The sequence below is a fragment of the Megalobrama amblycephala genome, linkage group LG15 (genome assembly GCF_018812025.1).
Source record: "Megalobrama amblycephala isolate DHTTF-2021 linkage group LG15, ASM1881202v1, whole genome shotgun sequence".
NCBI lineage: Eukaryota > Metazoa > Chordata > Actinopteri > Cypriniformes > Xenocyprididae > Megalobrama > Megalobrama amblycephala.
In genome coordinates this window covers 25573302-25599466 of record NC_063058.1, presented here as the reverse complement: position 1 = coordinate 25599466, position 26165 = coordinate 25573302, and the positions used below count along the sequence as shown (strand labels likewise).

The 26165-nt window shown below is 39.6% G+C and overlaps 1 protein-coding gene and 1 pseudogene across 5 annotated transcripts; both read right to left on the bottom strand.

The window, feature by feature from the left end:
• Positions 1-1622: 1622 nt before the first annotated feature.
• On the bottom strand, positions 1623-15810 carry LOC125247581 (monocyte chemotactic protein 1B-like). Of its 5 annotated transcripts, XM_048158951.1 has the most exons (5): positions 15688-15753; positions 13390-13435; positions 2490-2617; positions 2007-2130; positions 1623-1917 (listed from the first exon to the last, which is right to left on the bottom strand). In XM_048158951.1, the coding sequence occupies exons 3-5, from the start codon at positions 2551-2553 to the stop codon at positions 1767-1769; spliced, it is 339 nt and encodes a 112-aa protein (XP_048014908.1). In that variant the 5' UTR covers positions 2554-2617; positions 13390-13435; positions 15688-15753; the 3' UTR covers positions 1623-1766. The 5 variants fall into 5 exon arrangements, with proteins under 5 accessions (XP_048014908.1, XP_048014910.1, XP_048014911.1 ...); XM_048158953.1 differs by lacking the exons at positions 1623-1917; positions 2007-2130; positions 2490-2617 and adding exons at positions 8716-9000; positions 9114-9231 and having other exon boundaries at positions 13262-13435; positions 15688-15804; XM_048158954.1 differs by lacking the exons at positions 1623-1917; positions 2007-2130; positions 2490-2617 and adding exons at positions 8716-9000; positions 9114-9231 and having other exon boundaries at positions 13262-13435; positions 15677-15778.
• Positions 15811-18139: 2329 nt separating this feature from the next.
• Positions 18140-18861, bottom strand: LOC125247584 (annotated as a pseudogene).
• Positions 18862-26165: the final 7304 nt, after the last annotated feature.

Genomic DNA, 26165 nt, shown 5'->3' with positions numbered 1-26165 from the left:
TAAAGGCTGTTTGAATGTAGTGTCGGCAGTGAGCGAACACTCTCTGTGATTGATTGGTTCTGACTTGCAGCATTTGCGTGTTCAGATGAGCAGGAAAATACTTCTACAACAAATTATTCGCTAACATATGTTATTTATCCAATTCAATACATATTGTATGCATTAAATTTATTGTTAAATAAAATAACTGGTAAAAAAAAAAAAAAACACCTTAGTATCGATATTTTAATTTGAGTATCGATACTTTCAATACTCAACGTCAGTATCGATATAGCGATACTTCATATCAATCTGCCCATCCCTAGTGTTTAGCTGTTGGATGATCAGAACATAATCGTCATCATATTATGGCTTTATTCACTGATCTAATGACTGAGCTTTAAATGAAAAAAAGAAAATGTCATTAACTTTGAGCTGGATCTATTCCAGAGTAACAACAAAACAGTTGAATAATCATTCAGTTTCTGACGTACTCCATGCGCTTGTGTCTGTCAACAACAGGATGGAAGAGTAAAAGAAAGTTCGCTTTGAAGCATCCAGTTTAAACAGCTCTTTATATACAGACTTCAGAAGAATCCCAGCGTCAGAAACAAGTGGATGGTTTATTTTAACCCCTTAGCATTCCTAAGGTTTATTTTGAATGGTATTTGTACCACCCAATCACATTAGACTAAAAGTCTAATAGAGAAGCAACAGTTAAACTCCTTCAGAGAACTAAAATATGTAAATGTAATGACAAGAAAAGGACAGGTTTTCTTTTATTCACATTAAAAAATAGGTGCTTCTGAGTTCAACATTCACTTTAAAATGCTATTTTTATTCAGACTAAAATGTTAATTTATCTTTTCCAACTAAAACAGGAAAGGAGGAGAGTCTCTGGAAATGTCTAAAGATCCATTAGGAGATCCACGGGATGCTTTTAAGAATTCACAAGACAACTTGTGTTCCTCAGAAACTTCATGTACATTTTCTTTCTTTCCTGATTTTTGTTTTAGAATACAATTATATAGCAAACAATTCATTGCAAATTGTAATTTTAAAGATACAGATTTCGGTTTCAGCAATAGTTGACAAGATTTTTAGTAGCCTATGGTTTTATTATCTATAATGTTTTGAGACAACTTTAATATTTAATGTAGCCTTTTATCATCTTTCTCATTAAAAGTATATCAGACTAGAAATCTCCACCATGAAATGGCAGTAAAAGACTGCAGTGTAGTGCCAGGAACAACACAGTTAGATATTTAATTTTGCTAATTCTATAGACCCATTATGTGTTTGCAAACAGCAATGACGTTGGTTTTTTTGTGGGCGGAGCCTACCTGGTTGCAGAAAATGACAGTTCTGCAGTAGCAGTCTATGGAAGTCATGGAATAAAAGAATGAAAAGTTTAATTTCGAGCTAATATCTCACAATTCTGACTTTTTTTTCACGCAAATTCGAGTTTATATCTCACATTTCTTAGAATCTATCTATCTATCTATCTATCTATCTATCTATCTATCTATCTATCTATCTATCTATCTATCTATCTATCTATCTATCACCTACACCAGATACATAGACTTAAATAAAATTTGTATTTTCAAAATGTGTGCAACAGAGGATAAAACAATACTCCATGATGATAAAAATGATAATTTATTTTATTAAAACAATCCAATCCAATCACATAAATTATTTTGTAAATAAAATAGTTTTATATATACATCAGCACAATATACAATATGAAATGTAGCGTTCAAACAGAAACAGTGTAGCTTCTTTTAGACTGTGGGGCTCTGAGTCTTTGCTGTAGAAGCAGTTGTTGTTGTTGTAGCAGCAGATGTTTTTCTCTGGTCCACTTTAGCAACATGGCTGTTTACCCAGGTGGTCTCTGGATCTACACAGAACTCTTTCCCTGAAATCATATGAAACCTGAGGGGAAAAGGACAAAAACAAAATTTAGATCAAAGTGTTTCTTTAATGGAGTTTGAAAATGAAATAATGTCTAAGATGACACTCACACAACGGCTCGTCTGGGACAGTCGCTGGTGGTCCAGGAGTAAGACTTCACCAGTCTCACAGGAATCTTCACTTTAGTGAACTCCATACAGCACTTTGAATTTGCTGCATCAAGTGCAATGGGAGCTGAAATATGAAGACAAAAAGGCCTATCACAAATCTATACCATGCTCATGCAAAAAATAAGACAAAAGTTCTTATTTTTTAAGACAAAAGACAAAAGTTTTAAGACAAAAGTTCAAAAGGCCTATCACAAGTCAATACCATGCCAATGCAAAAAATAAGACAAATGTTTTCAAGTTGCTCTATCTATATTTTTAAATTACCTACTGCAACAAATTAAACTAAACCTTCCACAAAAATCTGAAAAAAAAAAAAAAAAAAAAAAAAAAAAATATATATATATATATATATATATATATATATATATATATATATATATATGTAACATATATATATGTTAATTAAATTCAAAGAGTCCTCACCGCTTGAAGTCATCTGCAGAGAGCAGAAGATCACCAGGACCAGCAGGAACATCAGGCTTCTCATTCTTCAAGATGTTTCTTCACAATGACAGAAAGAATCTGTAGAGCTTGAAGATCTCAGATCTGATGTGTCCAGAATAATGTCTGAGCTCCTTCTTATATACAGAGTTGGAGAGGAATTCCTCTTAAAGACCTTCATGTAAATCCATTTCTGAGTATCAATATTGTAGTATGCGAGTTGTTTTTAGTTCTTCCTTTTCCTCATCCTGTTTCTGCTTTGTCGCTCATGTATGAAAGTGGAAGGTACTTTTCCTTTAGATTCACTGAAACGTGCTTCAGAAAATCAACACAAGGCTTCTTCTTTTCAGTTCTGCCGTGCTCAGCATTAAAGTGGTCATGACATGAGAAATTAAACTTGCCTTGATCTTTTGACATATTGAGGTCTTTGTACCATTAAAACATCCTGCAAGTTTTATAGTTTAAACCATCCTCCTCATTATAAACAAAGCATCTAAGATGACACTCACACAACGGCTCGTCTGGGACAGTCACTGGTGGTCCAGTAGTAAGACTTCACCTGTTTCACAGGAATCTTCATATTAATGAACTCCATACAGCACTTTCAATGTGCTGCATCAACTGCTGGGAGCTGAAATCTGAAGACAAAAAGGCCTATCATAAATCTATACCATGCTCATGCAAAAAAATAAGACAAAAGTTCTTAGAATTAGATCCTAAAATGCTCTATCTATATTTTTAAATCACTCATTGCAACAAATGAAACTAAACCTTCCACAAAAAAAAATGAAATCAATTAATTTGATCTTAATTAAAATCAAAGAGTCCTCACCACTTGAAGTCATCTGCACAGAGCAGGAGAGGAATTCCTCTTAAAGACATTCATGTAAATCCATTTCTGAGTATCAGTATTGTAGTATACGAGTTGTTTTTAGATCTTCCTTTACCTCATCCTTTTTCTGCTTTGTCACTCATGTGTGAAAGTGGAAGGTACTTTTCTTTCAGATTCACTGAAACGTGCTTCAGAAAATCAACACAAGGCTTCCTCTTTTCAGTTCTGCCGTGCTCAGCATTAAAGTGGTCATGACATGAGAAATCAAACTTGCCTTGATCTTTTGACATATTGAGGTCTTTGTACCATTAAAACATCCTGCAAGTTTTATAGTTTAAACCATCCTCCTCATTATAAACAAAGCATTTATTTAATAAAGCTCCAAAAGCAGCTTATTTTGTGATGTCACATGAGCAAATACATTAGCAGAGACACTGATGAATAGTTATACATATCACACAATAGGCCCCGCCCACTGGTGTTCAGTCACATGACGTCTGACATTCACCGACACTGATGTGAGCGTCTCGTCAAAAGCAAATAGAAGATTTGAATCACTGTTTGTCTACACTGGATGGAGAGTTCGCAAACAAAATTTTGTTGAGAGATGAAACAGCCAACTGTATTAGATCTGACAGCAGCTGCATTAAATGATTTCATAATGCTTTGTCTGTTAATGATGTTTTTTCTGCAAATATATGTTTTATGCAACAAAAAAAACCTTTAATAACATTATAAGTGAACCTCAGATCATATTAAAGATCATATTAAAACAATAAAACAATCCATGTCATCATTACTCCTTTAACTGTACTAAATATGAAGATTTTATGATCAAATTTGAATTTTGCTATCACTAAATATTAGGTGTTAAACCTTGACCCCTTTCATCCAAAGTAAACCCAAAGACCCTGATTAACTGGTTCAGGAGTGTTTGATTAAAGTAATTAAATCCACTATTGTTAAACTCACAGTTAGCACTAAACTATTGTTTAGTTAACTTTAATAGAGAAGCAACAGTTAAACTGCTTCACAGAACTAAAATATGCCTGCGTAATGACAAGAAAAGGGAAGCTTTTCTGATATTGACAGTAAGAAAAAAAGGTGGGAGTTAAAAATTCACTTTAAAATGTTATTTTTACTCAGACAATACACATTTATCTTTCTAACTAAAACAAGAAAGGAGGAGAGTCTCTGGCTACAGGCTGTTAAATGTAACACAGAAACATGCTGGAGTTAATGAGATAATAAGATGACAACGAGCAGAATCACTGAAGGACAGAGAAACAACAAGAACTACAACTTCAGCCACAGCCTTCGATGAAATCAACTGAAGATAAAAGACATTAAATCTCTCAAGATCTGATTAAACATCTCCACAAACAGCATTACCAGCTTCACTTATTACTAACCAGATTGACTTTATTTCTGACATACATCTACAAAAGTTGTTATTGAGAATCACCAGAGGTTTAGACGATGATGATTTGTTGAAAATAAGTTTGGTTTGATGTCACCGTGATCGAGGTCAGCGCTTACTTCAGTTAGGCAGTTTGACTTTGACTGTTTCTGTGGCAATCTGGTTAGTAAAAAATGAAGCTGGTAATGCTGTTTGTGGAGACTTTTAATCAGATCTTGAGAGATTTAATGTCTTTTATCTTCAGTTGATTTCATTGAAGGCTGTGGCTGAAGTTGTAGTTCTTGTTGTTTTTCTGTCCTTTGGTGATTCTGCTCGTTATCACCTAATTATCTCAATAACTCCCATATGTTTCTGTGTTACATTTAACAGCCTGTAGTGTGCACACTGAGCAGTGTTCATTTCATCTGGGCTAACCCATGTGGGGCCTCCATGGAAACTGTGGACAAAAATGTCTGGGCCCCAGTTAGGCAGCCCAGGTGACACCCATCTGGGCCCCACCATGCTGTGCTGGCTGGGAGTTGACAAGATTTTTAGTATGGTTTTATTGTCTGTAATACATTGAGGAAACTTTACATAATATTTAATGTAGCCAAAGTCCCTTTAAGACAAGTCATTTCACTCGGCGGCCATCTTTGAAACGCCTCTCGGGCATCCTGGGCATCATGCAGCTCCAAAGCTGTTTGTCAAGCTTTCGATTAAATTTCATATTTGATGAAATTTGAAATTTGACAACAACTGTCTCATAATTTTTTTTCCAAACGCTCGAATCACGACAAAAAACCTGTATTTTTATGCTGGATCAAGCTAATGCGTATGCGCAGACCAGTGGCGTGCAGTGGTGTTCTGAAATGAGGAGGCACATTTTTTTTTTTATGAATCATTGTAAATTCATGTGCATTACTCTTAAAGTTGACACATCTTCCTTGTTAAATGAACATTTCTTTACAGTACATCAAAAAAGAAAAAAAAAAGAAACCAAGTACAATTCTATTTTGTAATTTTACATTAACAATGTAATGTTCTATTTATCAAAACCAAGTCAATCTCATCAAGCATCAAGTGTTTTAAGCATTTCTACATTCATTCCAAAATAATAACTAAAGGCAATAATAATTTAAACTATATATTTTATTTGTTTATTGCGGTTTTTCTTTTTAATTGTCAACCTAGAATATTTTGGATCATCAGTCATGCTCTGTAAACACCGTCTGTCACAAACACGAATTGTATTTTTAATTTCACCAAGCTGATTGCACTAAAAACCCCCGCAGTCATCATGCTTTCAGTCCATTTCAATTTTGATTTTGACGTGACATAAAGCGGTGATATCTAACTGGGTGATCTGTTTACTTACTTTTCAGTTAGTCTTCCGATTGACGCCATTATTTGTTCAGTCAAAGCTGCGCGGAAAGCGCACGTCAACGAGAGGCGGGATTTATCGCACAAACCAATCATATCCAATCATAACCAATTACATCCAATCATAGCGCGATGGAGACGCTGCCTCCTCTCACGTGACTTTCCCCATTCATTCTCAATTACCCCCACAAAACCCACCGCACGCCGGGGTTCTGATGATTTTCTATGGATTCCTATGAGAGGAAAGGGAGGCATGACTCCTCTGTGTAACTTTACCTGCGGGTGTCGCTGTTGGGCAGTGTTCCTTAAGAAATACGCGTGACTTGCGCTCTTTTTAATGTCATAATTTGTAATATTTGTGTTGTTTTATATGTAATATGGATTATTTTCTCATCCTATTTTTTAGAGGAGGCACTGCCTCCCTTGCCTACTCGGAGGAAACGCCCCTGGCGCAGACCTAAATGCGCGTCTCTTGTGCCTCATTTCGCGCGAGTGACTGTTTCTATAGAAACCGGTGCTTCTAACGGCCGCTGCAGTGACGCGATGACTTTACCAGTCAGCGATTGGCTCTTATTTAGAAGGCGGGACTTATTCTGCCATATTGCGCGTTACACTTTCTCCCATTCAAAACAATACGAGTGACGCGTCTTGTGTTATTCTATAGCCTTTGATGTAGCCTAGTTCTTAGTGATGGGAAGTTCGGTTCTTTTCCGCGAACCGGTTCTTTCGGACAGTTCGATTCATTAAACCGGTTGAAAAAACCGGTTCACCGGTTCTTTTACGCTCCGACGTAATGATGTCATCCGCGATGACAAAACTTAACACATTCAAATATATAAAGTAAGTATAACATCAGTCAACTAAAACATTATAATCTGAAGCATTTCTTACAATTTAGTTTTGCATCTAAAGCATCCAAACACGACATATAGAGGCAGTGATGTGCAAACAAAGTTTTGCAGTTATAAAGTGAATAAATTAGTCTTCATCAGAGCAGAAACCATGATCCTCTTACATTACGATTTATTTGTAATTAAATAAACTTACGTTTCGTCAGATTGGCCCCTTCGAGTCCTCTCATAGCATCAGTTGTCCTAGTTAGCCGGTGCTGTGATGTTACTGTTCTATAGCTTTAGATCACACGCTGAATCACGCATGCGCAGTATCATCAGCTCACCGGTTCTCAAATCAGACACATGTACGAAAGAAGCAGTTCTCGGTTGTGTATTGATGATCCGAAAACCGCTGCAACCGGTTCTACTCGTGAACGAGACTGAGATTCGAGAACCGCGAGAGCGATTCAAAAGGAGTCGCTTGTTTGCTCTCGCTGTAGTTTGATTACGTCATTTTTTTATCTTTATATCACCTTGTTTAGAAATTAAATGGATTATTTATGAAACAAATAAATGTTTCCAATCTTTAAAAAAAATTAACTTGAAAGCACAACTGCACAACTTTAACTACATTGCTTTTTAAATAACATTAATATAGAAAAATAAATTTGTAGAACTATTTCTGAACATTAGTTTGATCTGTGTACAAAATATTATGTTCATGTTGGCATGTAGTTTATTATGTACAGTATTATGTATAGTATTTTATGCTATTAATCTGCTATGGTGTATTTGGAAAAGCACAATAAACGTTTTGTATTTTGAATTAAGTGATAAACATATTTCCAGTATGTTTTATATTATCACACTGTCCGATGTTCAACAAAACTTGACTAACGTGCTTTTCATTCTCTTGAAAAATTGCACGCATGCGCAGTATCATCAGCTCACCGGTTCTCAAATCGGACATGTCCGAAAGAAGCGGTTCTCGGTTGTGTACTGATGATCCGAAAACCGTTGCAACCGGTTCTTGACTCGAGAACGAGAACGGTGACAGGCCGTGTATGTTCGTTCGTGTGCGCCGCGCATGCGCACTCATATCAGCTGCTCTGCTGCTTGTGCCCATCATCATCAGTTCTCTCTTTACAGCAGGTTAAGTCAGTGTACTGTTGGATTAACTGAATAACTCCGGGATGTTGGTTTATTTCGAGAGGTAGTGTCAGGCACGTCAAAATGTGAGTAACTTTAGTAATTTGTGGATTCGTGTTTGCTAACTGGAGATGCGAACTGTTTGGAACGATTCAGACCGATTTGGTGAACTGGTTCGACCGGTTCACTGAAAAGAACCGGTTAAAAAGAACGATTCGTTCGCGAACCAGACATCACTACTAGTTCTATCATCTTTCTCACTAAAAGTCCATCAGACAAAAAACCTCTACTGAATGGCAGTAAAAGTCTGCAGAACAGCACCAGGAAGGACACAGTCTATCTATTTACTGTAGATATTTAATTTTGTTTATTCTATTAATATCAATAGGTGTATTCTTTAGTACTTACACAAGAAGGGAAATGTGTTGTTTAAACAGATTTGTTTCAGATGGTATAGTCAGTTTTAGACAATGCAGTCTAACTAAGATACTTAAAACAAATACTTTGTTTCTTAACATCTATATAGATCCACCAGAAATACAGACTTAAATTTAAATGAAAAGTTTATTTTCAAAATGTGTGCAACAAAGGATAAAAACTGCATGACAATAAAAATTATCATTTATATTTTATTAAAACAACTGAACCCAATTACATAAATGATTCTGTAAATAAAATAGTTTTATATATACATCAGCAAAATATACAATATGAAATGCAGAGTTCAAACAGAAACAGTGTAGCTTCTTTTAGACTGTGGGGCTCTGAGTCTTTGCTGTAGAAGCAGTTTTTGTTGTTGTAGCAGCAGATGTTGTTCTCTGGTCCACTTTAGCAACATGTCCGCTCAACCAGGTGGTCTCTGGATCTACACAGATCTTTCTCCCTGAAATCATCTGAAACCTGAGGGGAAAATGACAAAACAAGATTTAGATCAAAGTGTTTCTTTAATGGAGTGTCTCATTCAGATTGACATTGCAATATTAAAATAAAATAATGTCTAAGATGACACTCACACAACGGCTCGTCTGGGACAGTTGCTGCTGGTCCAGTAGTAAGACTTCACCTGTTTCACAGGAATCTTCACATCAGTGAACTCCATACAGCAGTCTGACACATCAGCTGCAAGTGGAGCTGAAATATGGAAACAGATAGGCATATAAATATATACCATGCTCATGTAAAGACATTTTTTAATCACCTTTGTTACTAACTTATTACCAAGTTGCTATATCTATATTTTTAAATCACCTAATGCAACAAATTAAACCTTAAACCTGACATTAATCATCTGAAAACAATACATTTTATGTTTATTAAAAATCAAAGAGTCCTCACCGCTTGAAGTCATCTGCAGAGAGCAGAAGATCACCAGGACCAGCAGGAACATCAGGCTTCTCATTCTTCACGATGTTTCTTCACAATAATGGAAAGAATCTGTAGAGCTTGAAGATCTCAGATCTGATGTGTCCAGAATAATGTCTGAGCTCCTTCTTATATACAGAGTTGGAGAGGAATTCCTCTTAAAGACCTTCATGTAAATCCTTTTCTGAGTATCAATATTGTAGTATGCGAGTTGTTTTTAGATCTTCCTTTTCCTCGTCCTTTTTCTGCTTTGTCGCTCATGTATGAAAGTGGAAGGTACTTTTCTTTCAGATTCACTGAAACGTGCTTCAGAAAATCAACACACGTCTTCCTCTTTTTAGATCTGCCGTGCTCAGCATTAAAGTGGTCATGACATGAGAAATGAAACTTGCCTTGATCTTTTGACGTATTGAGGTCTTTGTACCATTAAAACATCCTGCAAGTTTTATAGTTTAAACCATCCTCCTCATTATAAACGAAGCATTTATTTAATAAAGCTCCAAAAGCAGCTTATTTTGTGATGTCACATGAGCAAATACATTAGCAGAGCAAGACAGTGATGAATAGTTATACGTCATCACACATTAGGCCCCGCCCACTGGTGTTCAGTCACATGACGGCTGACATTCGCCTACTGATGTGAGCGTCTCGTCAAAAGCAAATAGAAGATTTGAATCACTGTTTGTCTACACTGGATGGAGAGTTCGCAAACAAAATTTTGTTGAGAGATGAAACAGCCAACTGTATTAGATCTGACAGCAGCTGCATTAAATGATTTCATAATGCTTTGTCTGTTAATGATGTTTTTTCTGCAAATATATGTTTTATGCAAAAAAACTTTAATAATATTGTAAGTGAACCTCAGATCATATTAAAGATCATATTAAAACAATAAAACAATCCATGTCATCATTACCCCTTTAACTGTACTAAATATGAAGATTTTATGATCAAATTTGAATTTTGCTATCACTAAATATTAGGTGTTAAACCTTGACCCCTTTCATCCAAAGTAAACCCAAAGACCCTGATTAACTTCAGGAGTGTTTGATTAAAGTAACTAAATCCACTATTGTTAAACTCACAGTTAGCACTAAACTATTGTTTAGTTAATTTAAAGGGTTAGTTCACCCAAAAATGAAACTTTTGTCATTAATTACTCACCCTCATGCCGTTCTACACCCGTAAGACTTTCGTTAATCTTCGGAACACAAATTAAGATATTTTAGTTGAAATCCGATGGCTCAGTGAGGCCTGCATAGGGAGCAATGACATTTTCTCTCTCAAGATCCATAAAGGTACTAAAAACACATCTAAATCCTTTCATGTGAGTACAGTGGTTCAATATTAATATTATAAAGCGACGAGAATATTTTTGGTGCGCCAAAAAACCCCAAAATAACGACTTATATAGTGATGGCCGATTTCAAAACACTGCTTCAGGAAGCATCGGAGCACAATGAATCAGTGTATCGAATCATGATTCAGATTGCGTGTCAAACTGCCAACGGCTGAAATCACGTGACACTGGCGCTCCGAACCGCTGATTCGATACACTGATTCGACACACTGATTCATAATGCTCCGATGCTTCCTGAAGCAGTGTTTTGAAATTGGCCATCACTATATAAGTCGTTATATTGTTATTTTTCCACAGGATGATTTTAAGAATTCACAAGACAACTTGTGTTCATCAGAAACTTACTGTACATTTTCTTTCTTTCCTGATTTTTGTTTTAGGATACAATTATATAGCATTTGTTGCAAACTGCAATCTTACAGTTGTAATCCTTGTAATCTTAGATACAGATTTTGGTTTCAGCAACAGTTGACAAGAGTTTAAGTATGGTTTTATTATCTATAATATTTTGAGAAAACTTTACATAATATTTAATGTAGCCTATAGTTCTATCATCTTTCTCACTGAAAGTCTATCAGACTAGAAACCTCCACCACAAAATGGCAGTAAAGGACTGCAGAACAACACCAGGAAGGACACAGTCTATCTATTTACTGTAGATATTTAATTTTGTTTATTCTATTAATATCAAGTATTTTAGTACTTACACAAGAAGGGAAATGTGTTGTTTAAACAGATTTGTTTCAGAGAGTATAGTCTGTTTTAGACAATGCAGTCTGACTGAGATACTTAATACAAATACTTTGTTACTTAACATCTATCTATCTATCTATCTATCTATCTATCTATCTCTATCTCTCTCTCTCTCTCTCTCTCTCTCTCTATATATATATATATATATATATATATATACACATATATATATGAGAGAGAGAGATCCACCAGAAATATAGACTTAAATTTAAATAAAAAGTTTATTTTCAAAATGTGTGCAACGAGGAACAAAAACTGCATGACGATAAAATGTATCATTTATATTTTATTAAAACAACTGAACCCAATTACATAATTTATTCTGTAAATAAAATAGTTTTATATATACATCAGCACAATATACAATATGAAATGCAGAGTTCAAACAGAAACAGTGTAGCTTATTTTAGACTTATGGGGCCCTATAATACACCCGGCGCAATGCGACACAAGGCGCAGCGCAAGTGTGTTTGATAGTTTGCGTCCGGCGCCGTTCGCGTTTTTCCGTTCAGCGCCTCGTCCTTAAATTAGTAAATGCATTTGCTCCAGTTAGTGCGCCCATGGGCGTGCTGGTCTAAAAAAGAGGTGTGTTCAGGCGCATTGCTGGCGCATTGCTATTTTAAGGAGCTGAAAATAGACTGCGCCATAAACCAACTCAAACCTGGTCTAAAGTCTAAAGTCAATGGGCGCGTCCACGGTGCGCGTTGACTTTGCTTATTACACACAGGGATGCGCATCACACAAACATGCCAAATATTAAAAACAAAAGGATTACAGTGTAAAAGAATATTATTGTGTAGGCTACATAAATATAAAAATTTAATGGTGAATAGTCATTGCGTGTATTAGAATTAGGCTACCTATTTTCAATTCAGCCTATTACTACTTATAATGATGAACAAAATTGGCTAATTAATTGAACAATCGTGCCAATACACACACATATATATTAACTGACTCATCGCGTGTACGCCATGTAAATAGCAATCCGCCATGGCGCGAGCGCATCTCGCTCTTAAAGGGAATGGGAGATGACACTCTGATTGGTTCATTAAGAGAATAGGGACAACCCATTTCAAAAATGCGCCCCGGCGCACGGACCGTTTTTCCGTCGTTAAAATATCAAACGTGGATTTGGACACGCCCTGAGTGCACCTGCGCCGTGCGCTTTACACTTTGCTTTTAGATTGTTAAAATAGGGCCCTTGTTCTCTTGTCCACTTTAGCAACATGTCCGCTCAACCAGGTGGTCTCTGGATCTACACAGAACTCTTTCCCTGAAATCATCTGAAACCTGAGGGGAAAATGACAAAAACAAGATTTAGATCAAAGTGTTTCTTTAATGGAGTGTCTCATTCAGATTGACATTGCAATATTAAAATAAAATAATGTCTAAGATGACACTCACACAACGGCTCGTCTGGGACAGTTGCTGCTGGTCCAATAGTAAGACTTCACCTGTTTCACAGGAATCTTCACATCAGTGAACTCCATACAGCAGTTTGACACATCAGCTTTAAGTGGAGCTGAAATATGAAGACAAAAAGGCCCATCACAAATCTATACTATGCTCATGCAAAGAAATTTATCTATATTTTTAAATCACCTACTGAAACAAATAAAAAATTAACCATAAAAAATCTGAAATCAATTAATTTTATCTTAATTAAAGCCAAAGAGTCCTCACCGCTTGAAGTCATCTGCAGAGAGCAGAAGATCACCAGGACCAGCAGAAACATCAGGCTTCTCATTCTTCAAGATGTTTCTTCACAATGACAGAAAGAATCTGTAGAGCTTGAAGATCTCAGATCTGATACTGCAGGTCCTGTTCAGGAGTCCGAGCAAACAGATGAGAATTTACTTTGATAGAAGAGACGAAAATGAAGAGGACACATCTGATCTGTCTGCTTATTTACACCATTCAGTTGGTGTCTGTTACTTCTCAAAAGCACAAATAAAATATTTAACAAAAGTGTCATCTTTTCCAAACAGTTCAATTTAGAATCATTAATATATATATATATATATATATATATATATACATACATATATATATATAAATCACATTCTATCGCTTGTATACCTCTATGTTATAAACAATTCACAAATTTTCCCATAAGAGTGGATTTACAACAGATTTATATTCTATGCATGTCGTCCCGGTTTAACATGTTCAACAAGAAAGTGTGCAAATAGAGTAATGTGTCTTTGCAAAGGCTAAATGGTCACAACTAAAAAGTGTCACACTTAACTGTTCCATATCAAAAATGACCACTATTGAAAATGAAATGGAAATAATATAAAATATGAGAAAACAATGCTTATATAAAATATTAGGCTACACAACAACTTGTATTTAATCGTTAAATTAATTAAATCTGTTGGATATTTTTCTCTTTTTCCCACATAGCGCACAGATAAACCATTTATAATAAATACTGCAATATTTCATGAAAAAAAGAGTTGTCAATTCTGATTTCATGTTGACTTTAATAATGTAGGCTAGACATTTTGATTAGGAAAACAAGTGGCGCTCGCCCCATTAGAGCCAAATGGGTGGAGCTTGACACGCCAAACTCCACCCCCAATCCTAACCACTCCCACAACCTCGGGGGTAATGACCTGGAGGGGGTCAGAATCAGGGACGTGCACAGGAATTTTGAGGGGCAGTTGCTCTGACCTTAAAAAAAATGGCACTCCCCTACCAAAAAAAAAAAAAACCTCACGGGTTATATGAAGGACTGAGAATAACCGTGGTATAAGCGGAATAATTGACTCCGCTTTGAGTCGTGACCGAATCACCACTTCAGATGTGCATTATTTTTCTAATAATTCAACGGCCCGTCGTCAATTATTCGTTACTTGAATCACAGCTTAAATAGTGTTTTGACATCGCCAACCCAAGTGCATTTTACCTCAAACTTGCGTCTAGTTAACTTTCTAAAGTAGCAATCGCTTCTCGGGTCGACATTAACACACTGACAAAATTATATTCAGAATTAAAAATATTTTTATACCACTTTTTAATGTGTGATTGTGTAAAGGTTTTTCACGAGATACCAACCTTTCGTGAACTTGCTTCCAACACTCGTTCTCATGGAGGCGCGGTGTGCGCGAGCGAGTATGTGAGACAGACGCGTGAATGAGAGACGCAGGGAAATGAAATGCAGCTGAACGTTTGCTCTATGAAAGACATTGACAAAGACGAAAACTAAGGACATTTAATCTATAATTTTATTTTAGTTAGTTTTGCTAAACACACATTACAGTTTTGGTTAGTTATCGTTTTTTTGTAATGCCTCGTTTTTATTTTTATTTCAGTTAACGACGATGTTTTTCCCACCTAGTTTTCGTTTTTTTCGTTCGTTTTCGTTAACGATTATAACCTTACTCACCTTTCCGACAACGTTAAGTCGTCTCACCCGACAACCGCGACAATCTCCTTCTAGTGCCGCTCATGCAGGCTCAGCTCAGGTGCCGGTCGCGTGCAGCGCTGCAGCCATGTAAACAGAGTTTGCCCTTCCCTTACTGACTTTCACTTTCGGTCAGGTGCCCGAATATGGAAGTGAATGAGGCTTTGCGATTTTTAAATTTTTTTTTTTTTTTATCTAGGCCTACGTGAAATTCTGCATCCATTGTACGATTTTTTTATTTATTTTTTTCCACCTCGGAAGGGCAACGTGAGTCGAGAAGGGCATATGGGCAGTTGCCCGGGCAACCTGAGCAACCCCCCTGTGCACGTCCCTAGTCAGAATTCTGCACAACAATCTGACTGGAAACGTCCAGCGATTGGGAAACAAAAGCACTTTGAACACTAAAGTTTGGCAGATCATGGTCACAAAGTTTCCTTTTTAAGAATCATTTAACCTTTACATAACTTTAGCATGAACAAATATGTCATCAGGAATTACAATAATACATCAGTACTATTCAATGTATGGATCGCTGGATCATCCCAAGAATAAAAACCCGAACATTATAGCCTACCTCAAGAAAATGTAACAGATTCTTGGATTATCTCACCAACGCCACGATTTATATCCACAATCCATATGCAATAGTCAAAGTATTATTCTATTTCAAACGGTTTCTTTTTAAATACCCGTATTTCACCTTTAAGAAGAGGAAAAATGAAGAAGCAGGAATAGCGTCCTCTCTGTCACTACTCCTCTGATGGTATGCGGAAGCTGGCGCAGTTTGTCTGCGATCTCCCAGTATTCATCCGCTATATGAACATGCCAAAATAAACTATATTGAATTGTCCATACAAAAGTCACTACGCAGTCAGCATTTCACAACTCCACACTGTATTGAGAAAATGTTAACTGAGCCATGAACAATTCACACAGTTGTGTAGCCTATATCTGATGTGTTCTGAATAACGAGCACTTTATTAGGCCTACATATGAGATAAAGGCCTAAACATTTCTAAATCTCAAGTCAATTTATTTTATGTTAATTAAAAATCAAAGAGTCCTCACCGCTTGAAGTCATCTGCAGAGAGCAGAAGATCACCAGGACCAGCAGAAACATCAAGCTTCTCATTCTTCAAGATGTTTCTTCACAATGACAGAAAGAATCTGTAGAGCTTGAAGATCTCAACAGTGTTGCCAGTATTTTACTGTAAAAAAGCCTGGCAAGGTCTAACAGTGTAGCCTTACATATCTGATGTGTTCTGAATAATGTCTGAGCACTTTATTAGGCCTATATATGAGATAAAAGCCTATACGTTTCTTTAAAAGACATTCTTGTAAATCCTTATGTGATAGGAAGGTCTGTAGATTTTGTTTTGTTTTGTGTGTGTGGGTTTTTTTTTTCTGTTCCTTCACCTCTTCATGACCATATCTGAATTGTTACCTAAAACTCATGCTCTAAGAAAACAAAACCACTTATTCTATTTATAGTGGCTTTTCTTAGTCTAATAGAGGAACTGGAATAATTCAGCCAGTTAAACTCCTGAAATAAAATACAAATTTAAGTCAAGAAAGGTAAGCTAGTTACGGTAAGAAAAAAGGTGTGATCTACTTGTGAGCTTACACTGCATTTACTATAAAATGTTATTTTCTGTCAAACTAAAATAATACGTGTCTAAACATGTCTGAAACACGTTCACAGGGTCCAGAAGACCATGTGTGTTCCTCAATACTTGTACTTTCATTACAAATTTCCCTCCTAGGACTTTTTTCCCAGTGCTAGCACGCTGGGTTTTTCTCCTAGGGGGTTTTTTCCACCCCTGGGAGTCAGCCGACATTGGCTTAATGTAGCACCATCTTGTATATGTTACATATTACCACGCTTGCTTGTACAGCTTATTTTTAACCATTTCTCTTTTTTCTGTGCTCCTAATATGTAAAGCTGCTTTGAAACAATTACAAATTGTAAAAAGCGCTATATAAATAAATTTGACTTGACTTGACTTGACAAATTGGAATATCTTAAAATGAATTATCTAAATACTTTGGCAAACTTTATAGGCCTATATTTTTGCATATTTTATAGTTATGTAGTCTAATGAAATCCTGTCAGCCTGAAAGCTTTCATCAGTAGGTGGCAGTAGAGGACTGCAGAACAGTACCAGGAATGGACACTGAATATCAAAGGCTATTAACCATGGATATTTTGTTCTGTACTTGTATTAATGATCAGCATTTTCGTATTTATATTTGCCTTCAGTAGGTTTAGTCATATTTAGACAATTCCCATAAATCTCAATGAGATATTTAAAAATCATAATTGTAACAGCGCTAAAAATTCACCACCAGATGTCAGCCGAGAGCTCCTCTTTTTTTAGGATGAAGGAAACTTGTTTCTCTCACCCATCCTACTTCCCAAAACCATGCATATATATCTCCAGACACTTTTATCTTATTTCCCTTTTGAAAAGAAGCTAAAATCCACTCCATTGTGAAGTCATTTTATTTACACACAAACTGTAATATTGTCAGTTTAAAACTTTCAGTATTTCATGTCGGGTAACTGTTATAGTAATAGTTAGTTTGATACATTTTGTTGAAAAAAGAGATGATAATATGCATTAAAAATGTAATTTATTAAAGTCCTCCTGTGGTGAAAATCTGACATCACAAGCCACATTGTAACCAATCATGTCAATGTGCTGGCGAGCTTTAGCATATCATTAAGATATCCCACATCAGCTGCATAAATGAAACAACTGTTCAGAAACGTCCTGTCGCATTCTACATGTTGTCACTTGAGTCTCTCCATCATTGTCTGACTTCAGTTTGAACATAAAAGGCTAAACAGTTTCTGACATTTTCAGTGAGTCTTCGTGAGGTAATCGGCGCTGCTAACACTTTCTTAACACGAGCTCTTGAAACCCCGCCCTCTTTTTGAGAGCAGTAGCTCATTTGAATTTAAAGGGACACACAAAACATCTGTGGGGTATTTTGAGTTAAAATGTTAACATATACACTTTGGGGACATCAGAGACTTATTTTACATCTTGTAAAAGTGGCATTACATCACCCCTTTAAATTTAAATGAAATGTTTATTTTCAAAATGTGTGCAACAGAGGATAAAAACAATACTCCAGGACGATAAAAATCATAATTTATATTTTATTAAAACAACTAAATCCAATCACATAAATTATTCTGTAAATAAACTAATTTTATATACACATCAGCACAATATACAATATGCACAGTTGAACAGTGTAGCTTTTTTTAGACTTTTGTTCTCTTGTCCACTTTAGCAACATGTCCGCTCAACCAGGTGGTCTCTGGATCTACACAGAACTCTTTCCCTGAAATCATCTGAAACCTGAGGGGAAAATGACAAAAACAAGATTTAGAATCAAAGTGTTTCTTTAATGGAGTGTCTCATTCAGATTGACATTGCAATATTAAAATAAAATAATAATGTCTAAGATGACACTCACACAACGGCTCGTCTGGGACAGTTGCTGCTGGTCCAGAAGTAAGACTTCACCTGTTTCACAGGGAATCTTCACATCAGTGAACTCCATACAGCAGTTTGACACATCAGCTGCAAGTGGAGCTGAAATATGGAAACAAATAGGCATATAAATATATAACATGCTCATGCAAAGAAATTTTTCAATCACCTTTGTTACTAACTTATTACCTAAGTTGCTATATCTATATTTTTAAATCGCCTAATGCAACAAATGAAACTAAACCTGACATTAATCATCTGAAAACAATTTATTTTATGTTAATTAAATTCAAAGAGTCCTCACCGCTTGAAGTCATCTGTAGAGAGCAGAAGATCACCAGGACCAGCAGGAACATCAGGCTTCTCATTCTTCAAGATGTTTCTTCACAATGACAGAAAGAAATCTGTAGAGCTTGAAGATCTCAGATCTGATGTGTCCAGAATAACGTCTGAGCTCCTTCTTATATACAGAGTTGGAGAGGAATTCCTCATAAAGACCTTCATGTAAATCCATTTCTGAGTATCAATATTGTAGTATACGAGTTGTTTTTAGTTCTTCCTTTTCCTCATCCTTTTTCTGCTTTGTCGCTCATGTATGAAAGTGGAAGGTACTTTTCCTTTCAGATTCACTGAAACGTGCTTCAGAAAATCAACACAAGGCTTCCTTCTTTTCAGTTCTGCCGTGCTCAGCATTAAAGTGGTCATGACATGAGAAATTAAACTTGCCTTGATCTTTTGACATATTGAGGTCTTTGTACCATTAAAACATCCTGCAAATTTTATAGTCTTAAACCATCCTCCTCATTATAAACAAAGCATTTATTTAATCAAGCTCCTTATATTTGCATATGCATTCCTCCAGAGCAAGACACTGATGACTAGTTATACATCATCACACAATAAGCCCCGCCCACTGGTGTTCAGTCAGAAAGCGGCTGACATTCATCTACACTGGATGTGAGCATTGCGTCAAATGCAAATAGAACCCATTATAATCACTGATGCTGTCTACACTGGATACAGTTTACAGATGCCCGTTTAGTTTTTGACATACTCCACATGTGAGTCTGTCGGCAACAGGACAAATGTAAGAGTGAAAGAACATTTGCTTTAAAGCGTCCAGTTTAAACCGCTAGTTTGTGTCTCTGTACAGACTTCAAAAGGATCCCAGCATTATAAACAAGTGAATGGTTTATTTTAATGGCACGTTTAAGATTTATATGTTTGTTCAGAGCATTGTGTTCTGTAAAGAAGGAACAGTGTAATGGAGAGTTCACAAAGAAAACTTTTTTTGAGAGATGAAGCAGCCAACTATTTGATCTGACAGCAGCTGCATCAAAAGATTTCATAATGCTTTGTCTGTAAATTAAGATTTTTTCCACAAATATATATGTTTTGTGCAAAAAAAACTTTAATAATATTGTAAATGAACCTCAGATCATATTAAAGATCATATTAAAACAATAAAACAATCCATGTCATCATTACCCCTTTCACTGTACTAAATCTGAAGATTTTATGATCAAATTTGAATTTTGCTATCACTAAATATTAGGTGTTAAACCTTGAGCCCTTTCTTACAAAGTAAACCCAAAGACCCTGATTTACTGGTTCAGGAGTGTTTGATTAAAGCTGCTAAATCCACTATTGTTAAACTTACAGTTAGTTTAGTTAACTTTAATAGAGAAGCAACAGTTAAACTGCTTCACAGAAATAAAATATGCCTGCGTAATGACAAAAAAAGGGAAGTTTTTTTTTGTATTCACAGTAAGAAAAAAGGTGTGATTTACTTGAGAGTTAAAAGTCACTTTAAAATGTTATATTTATTCAGGCAATACACATTTTTCTTTTCCAAATAAAAGAAGAAAGGTGGAGAGTCTCTGGAAATTTCTGAAGATCCATCCAGAGATCCACGGGATGCTTCCTCTATGGTATGCAATATGGTATCAATGAGGAAAAAAATATTTGTGTTGTTTTTCCTGTTTAAAATTGGACACTTTAACAATATTAATAAACATTTTCATCATTTTTTAATTCATTTATTTTTTATAAGTTTGTTGCCTCGAGGCATTGAAACCTTTGGCATATATATTCATGTAGAAAAACGAGATTTATTTATTGAAAACATGAATTTCTTTAAAGGAACACTCCACTTTTTTTGAAAATAGGCTCATTTTCCAACTCCCGTAGAGTTAAACAGTTGAGTTCCCTTTCGTACTCTCCCTTTTTCCCTGCTACTGAAGCCTTTTCAATAACGCAGTGTAATTGCATCGTCATTGGTTCACTCATAGACAAGTTGTTGAACCAATGACGGCGCGGCATAGCTGTGCGGCCTATGGCGACAGAGCGTGTGAACTTTCCTACCGAAAGGGGCGGGGTAAAGGGCTATATAAGCGAGCGTTTCGCCATAGGCCATCAGTCCTTTTTTCCTTCAGCGACGACTCTACTTCTCTTCGCTGATCCTCGCTGAAGCCTGCTCGCCGAGAAAGAAGCTCACTGCCTAACAAGACGCTCTGCCGCCGTCGAAGAGGCCCCGCAGTGGACCTTGCTGACTCGCCGGACCCAGCCAGCGCCTCCCGCTCCTGCTACCGGCTGCTCCTCAGCGCGTCTCCTGCTGCAATCCAGCACGTCATATAGAGCGTCTTCCTGTGGTTATAACAGCCGCTCTTGAGCACTTTCCAGCGGTTTTCACCGCTTTGAGCCCGGCCCTCGCTGTTAAGAGCCTCCCAAACCTGGCATTTCTAAATGCCACACCACTCCTGTGGTACGTGCAGAGCCCCTCTGCACGAAGAAGACGGACACAGCGAGTGCGTTGGATGCCTGGGCAAGTCCCACGCGGATGACGCGCTCACCGGCGGCTCATGCCCGCACTGCGAGTGCATGAGTCTGGCGTCTCTGCGCTCCCGAGCCGCCTTCTTCAAGGAAAACGACCCCGCCGTTCGCGCCCTCCCGTCCCCCTCTCCTCGCGAGCCGGCGAGGAAGAGACCGCGGGGCAGAACAGTTCAGCGCATGGAGATGAGCAAGCCCACGTCGGCCCAGCGCCCGCAGTCCTCACCACCATAGATGGCTCAGAAGAGAAGGGGCTACGAGCATCTGCCGCCCCTGGATGAAGCAGTGGCCGCTCACCTCTGTCCTCCCGTGGCTGTGGGATGGAAGACTAAAAGAGCCCTCCCGTCCAAACCCTGCAGGACCACCTCTGCCCTAGCAGGAAGAGACTACGCCTCTGCGGGCCAAGCCACTTCAGCCATCTTCCAGATGTTCCAGGCCAAACTTCTCCGCTCCCTGGATGAGTCTGGCATCGATGCGCCTGCCTTCAGAGACCTCCACAGCGTCACTGATTTAGCCCTGCGGGCCACGAAGGCCACGGCCCAGGCCATTGGCAGATCAATGGCCAGTTTGGTAGTGCTGGAACGTCACCTCTGGCTCAACCTGACGGAAATCAAAGACCAGGATAAGACGGCCTTCCTGGATGCCCCCGTGTCCCCGTCAGGGCTCTTTGGACCAGCGGTGGAGGGATTCACGGAGCGTTTCACGGCTGCACAGAAGTCTTCTCAGGCGATGAGACACTTTCTGCCGAAACGCTCAAGCTCTGCGTCTGCTTCCAGCCGCCCCAGGCCTGCGCCGGCTCAGCAGACGAAGCCTGCCCCCTCTGCTTCTCAAGCAGCGCCGCCCAAAGAGCACCGCCAGCGCCCACGCCCTCCCAAGCGCTCGTTCTTCCCCAGACGCCAGGGACCCCGGCCCAGGATTGCGCTGGACCCGGCGACTACGAAGTCGTCCTGATCTGTGAAGGAAGAGGATTGGGGCACGTCTTGCGCCGCGGCCGGACCACTCCAAAAGCTCTCTCATGCAAACTCCCCTCCGCCTCGTTTATCTCTGGGCGTGGGAGAAACACAACCTGCTGTAACAACCTGCCCACAGCTGTTGCGCCCTTTCCAACCGCCGTTTTCACGTCGACCCATTTTTTAAACACTCCACAAAAGAGCAAATTTCCTCTTCCACCCATCTCGGTGCTCGGCCCCCTCTTAAGCGGGCCGTCATCCAATGTTATTCTCCCTCTTGCCACCCGGGCTGAGGTTTGGAAAGCCATCCCCGGGGTGTCAAGCTGGATTCTACAAGTTATAAGCCAGGGCTACTCGCTCCAGTTTGCCAGAAGACCTCCGCGTTTTGGCAGGGTTATTCAGACTTTGGTACAAGCGGACGACGCGCATGTCCTCCGAACCGAGGTTTTAACTCTGTTGACAAAAGGGGCTATAGAAATAGTTCCCTTCTCAGAGAGCGAGTCGGGCTTCTACAGTCGCTACTTCTTGGTGCCAAAGAAAGACGGCGGTCTCAGGCCCATTCTGGACCTCAGGTTATTGAATCTTTCCCTCATGAAGCGAAAGTTCAAAGTACTGACGCTGAAGCAGATCCTCGCGCAGATTTGCCACGAGGACTGGTTCTGCTCGCTGGATCTGAAGGACGCTTACTTTCACATCCAGATAGGCCCCATCACAGGCGATTCTTGAGATTCACGTTCGAGGGTGTGGCTTACCAATATACGGTCCTCCCCTTCGGGCTCTCCCTGGCTCCTCGCACCTTTACGAAGTGCATGAACGCGGCTCTTTCCCCTCTGAGACAGATGGGAATACGCGTTTTGAACTACCTCGACGACTGGCTCATCCTGGCCAGCTTGCGTACAGAACTGGAACACCACAGATCCGTGCTCCTCAGCCACTTACAGTGCCTAGGTCTCAGGGTCAACCCAGCCAAGAGCTCACTGCTCCCCACTCAACGTATTTCGTTCCTGGGTGCAGTCTTCGACTCTGTCCGTATGACGGCAGTAGTCTCGCCAGAACGCACTCTGGCCATTCAGCAGCTCGCGGCTTCCATCAGGAACAAAGCCTACCTCCCTCTGAAGCTGTTCCAGAGGTTGCTAGGGCTCATGGCTTCCGCCTCCCCAGTCCTCCAGCTTGGCCTGCTTCGCATGCGGCCTCTGCAGTACTGGTTGAAAGTTCGGGTCCCTCCACACGCTTGGCGTCACGGACGCCTGCGCCTCAAGGTCAATCAGGCCTGTCTAGCAGCCCTGAAACCCTGGATGAACCCTACTTGGTTCACTCTTGGAGTACCCCTACAGGCGGTGTCACAAAGAATGGTACTTTCGACAGACGCGTCCAACTTGGGTTGGGGTGCACTGTGCGAGGGCAGTCCGGTCTTCGGCTCGTGGACTCACAAGGAAAGCCACCTTCACATCAACTGCCTCGAGATGCTGGCAGTGACACGAGCCCTCCATGCTTTCCAGGCTTATTTGACGGATCGCCACGTCCTAGTCCAGTCGGACAGTATGACAGTGGTCTCCTACATAAACCGACAAGGGGGTCTTTTGTCCAGCCGCTTATGCGCTCTGGCGAAGCGCCTTCTGGAATGGGCATCCCCAAGGGTTCGGTCGCTCAAAGCGACTCGTATACCCGGGAAGAACAATCTGGGAGCAGATATGCTGTCTCGGAACAACGTCCCCTCAGACGGGTGGATGCTCCACCCCCAGATGGTTCTCACTATATGGGAGTTCTTCAGGAAAGCAGAGGTGGACCTCTTCGCCTCAGAAGACAACTCTCATTGCCCAACTTATTATTCGAAGGAGGACGATGCATTGGCCCACACTTGGCCTAATACCCTTCTTTATGCCTTTCCCCCGATCGTCCTGATCCCTCAGGTCATCGGGCGAATCAGGGAAGACAAGCACAGAGTTCTGTTAGTGGCCCCACTCTGGAGGAGCCAGATTTGGACCTCGGAGCTGTTCAGGCTTTCCACGGCAGCTCCATGGCCGATCCCCCTGAGACGAGACCTTCTCTCTCAGGTGAACAGAACAATCTGGCACCCACAGCCGGAGCTTTGGGCTCTACATCTGTGGATCTTCGACGGGAGCTGTCTGACCTCCCGAGGAATGTGCTAGATATCATTTCCCAGGCGAGAGCCACGAGACGCCTCTACGCCCAGAAGTGGTCGGTCTTTGTTAGCTGGTGTTCCACACGCAACATAGACCCGGAGGAGTGCGATGTATCTTCTATACTAACCTTCCTCCAGGAGCGTTTGGAATTGGGGCGGGCCCCCTCCACGCTCAAGGTTTACATAGCAGCAGTTGCAGCGTTTCACTCGCCCATCGCTGGACAATCAGTAGGGCGGAACAATCTGGTTATAAAGTTTTTGAGGGGCTCCAGGCGATTGCATCCACCTCGACCCCTCACCGTTACCCCCTGGGACTTTTCCTTGGTCCTCAGAGCTCTTAAAGGTCCTCCTTTTGAGCCATTGCGTCTAGCGGGCCTCAGGCCCTTAACGCTCAAAACCGCCCTGCTACTGGCGTTGGCGTCGGTTAAGCGTGTTGGCGATTTACAGGCACTCTCCGTGAGCCCTGCATGCCTTGAATTCGGGCCAAATGACTCTATGGTCGTTCTGAAACCGAGGGTTGGCTACGTCCCCAAGGTGCTCTCAACGCCATTCAGAGCACAAGTTATTTCACTCTCTGCGCTTCCCCGTTCATCGGATGAGCTAGAGCTGGAATCATTATGCCCCGTCAGGGCTTTACGCGTCTACGTTGAGCGATCACAGCCTTTCCGGCAGTCTGATCAGCTATTTGTCTGATTTGGTGGCCCCACCAAAGGGTCTCTGATCTCAAAACAGCGTCTTTCATGATGGATTGTCGACGCTATAGCTCTCTCTTACTCCTCTATGGGCGCAACTTGCCCCATCGGAGTTAGAGCCCATTCCATTAGAGGCATGGCTTCGTCGTGGGCCTGGTCCAGTGGAGTCTCAATCAAAGACATCTGTGAGGCGGCCGGCTGGTCTTCGCCGTCCACTTTTGTCAGGTTCTACCAGTTGGACGTTCCGACCTTACAAGCTCGGGTCCTTTCAGTGTAAATTCGCGGCCCTTAAGTGTTCCGCTTTTTGCACAACCTAGGAGTTCTCTCCTTTTGTAGTGTAACAGGGTAACGGCAGCTTCGGCCTTCACTTGTCCTTGGTCCCCCTTACAGCGTCCAGTCATGTTCTGTCGTTCCCAGAACATTTTAATAAAACAACACCTCATTAAGAAGTTTTGAATGAAAAAAAATAAAGTCAGAGTGTTTGTAATAAGTGAAGATGCTGAGATCTAGAGAGATCTGTTAGTGTTTAATGTTCTGTTTCTGTTATCTGAGTTTTGTGAGGTTATCATTGTGCTGAAGAGTAGAGCCTGTGCTTCAGTCAGTGATGATCCAGAAACACTGATGTTCTGCTGCATGTTGATTCATTTAAAGTCACTTTTGAAGTGTTGTCAGCTAATGATTTACTGCAAGTGATTTGCATTTTAAAGAAAAGGTTTCATGATAACAATCAAGGAAATACCTGCAAAGATTTTTTTTTTTTTTTGTAGGACATTTAAGAAAATATTTGTTAGTCAATTTAGCTCTAATTTTCAATTCAATTTTTTGACAAGGGCAGCAGGGACGTTCTGAGAACATTTCCAAATAAAATTTATTTCCCTAAACGTTCAGAGAACATCTTGAATGTTCTGTGAAGGTCCAACAAATAACATCCCCAAACCTTAATAGAACTCCACATCGAGACCGTCTCTGAACGTACTGGGAATGTTACTAGACAACGTCTTTAATTAACACCAGTGGGGACTTTCTGAGAATATTCTGGGAACGTAAAATTTCTAGCG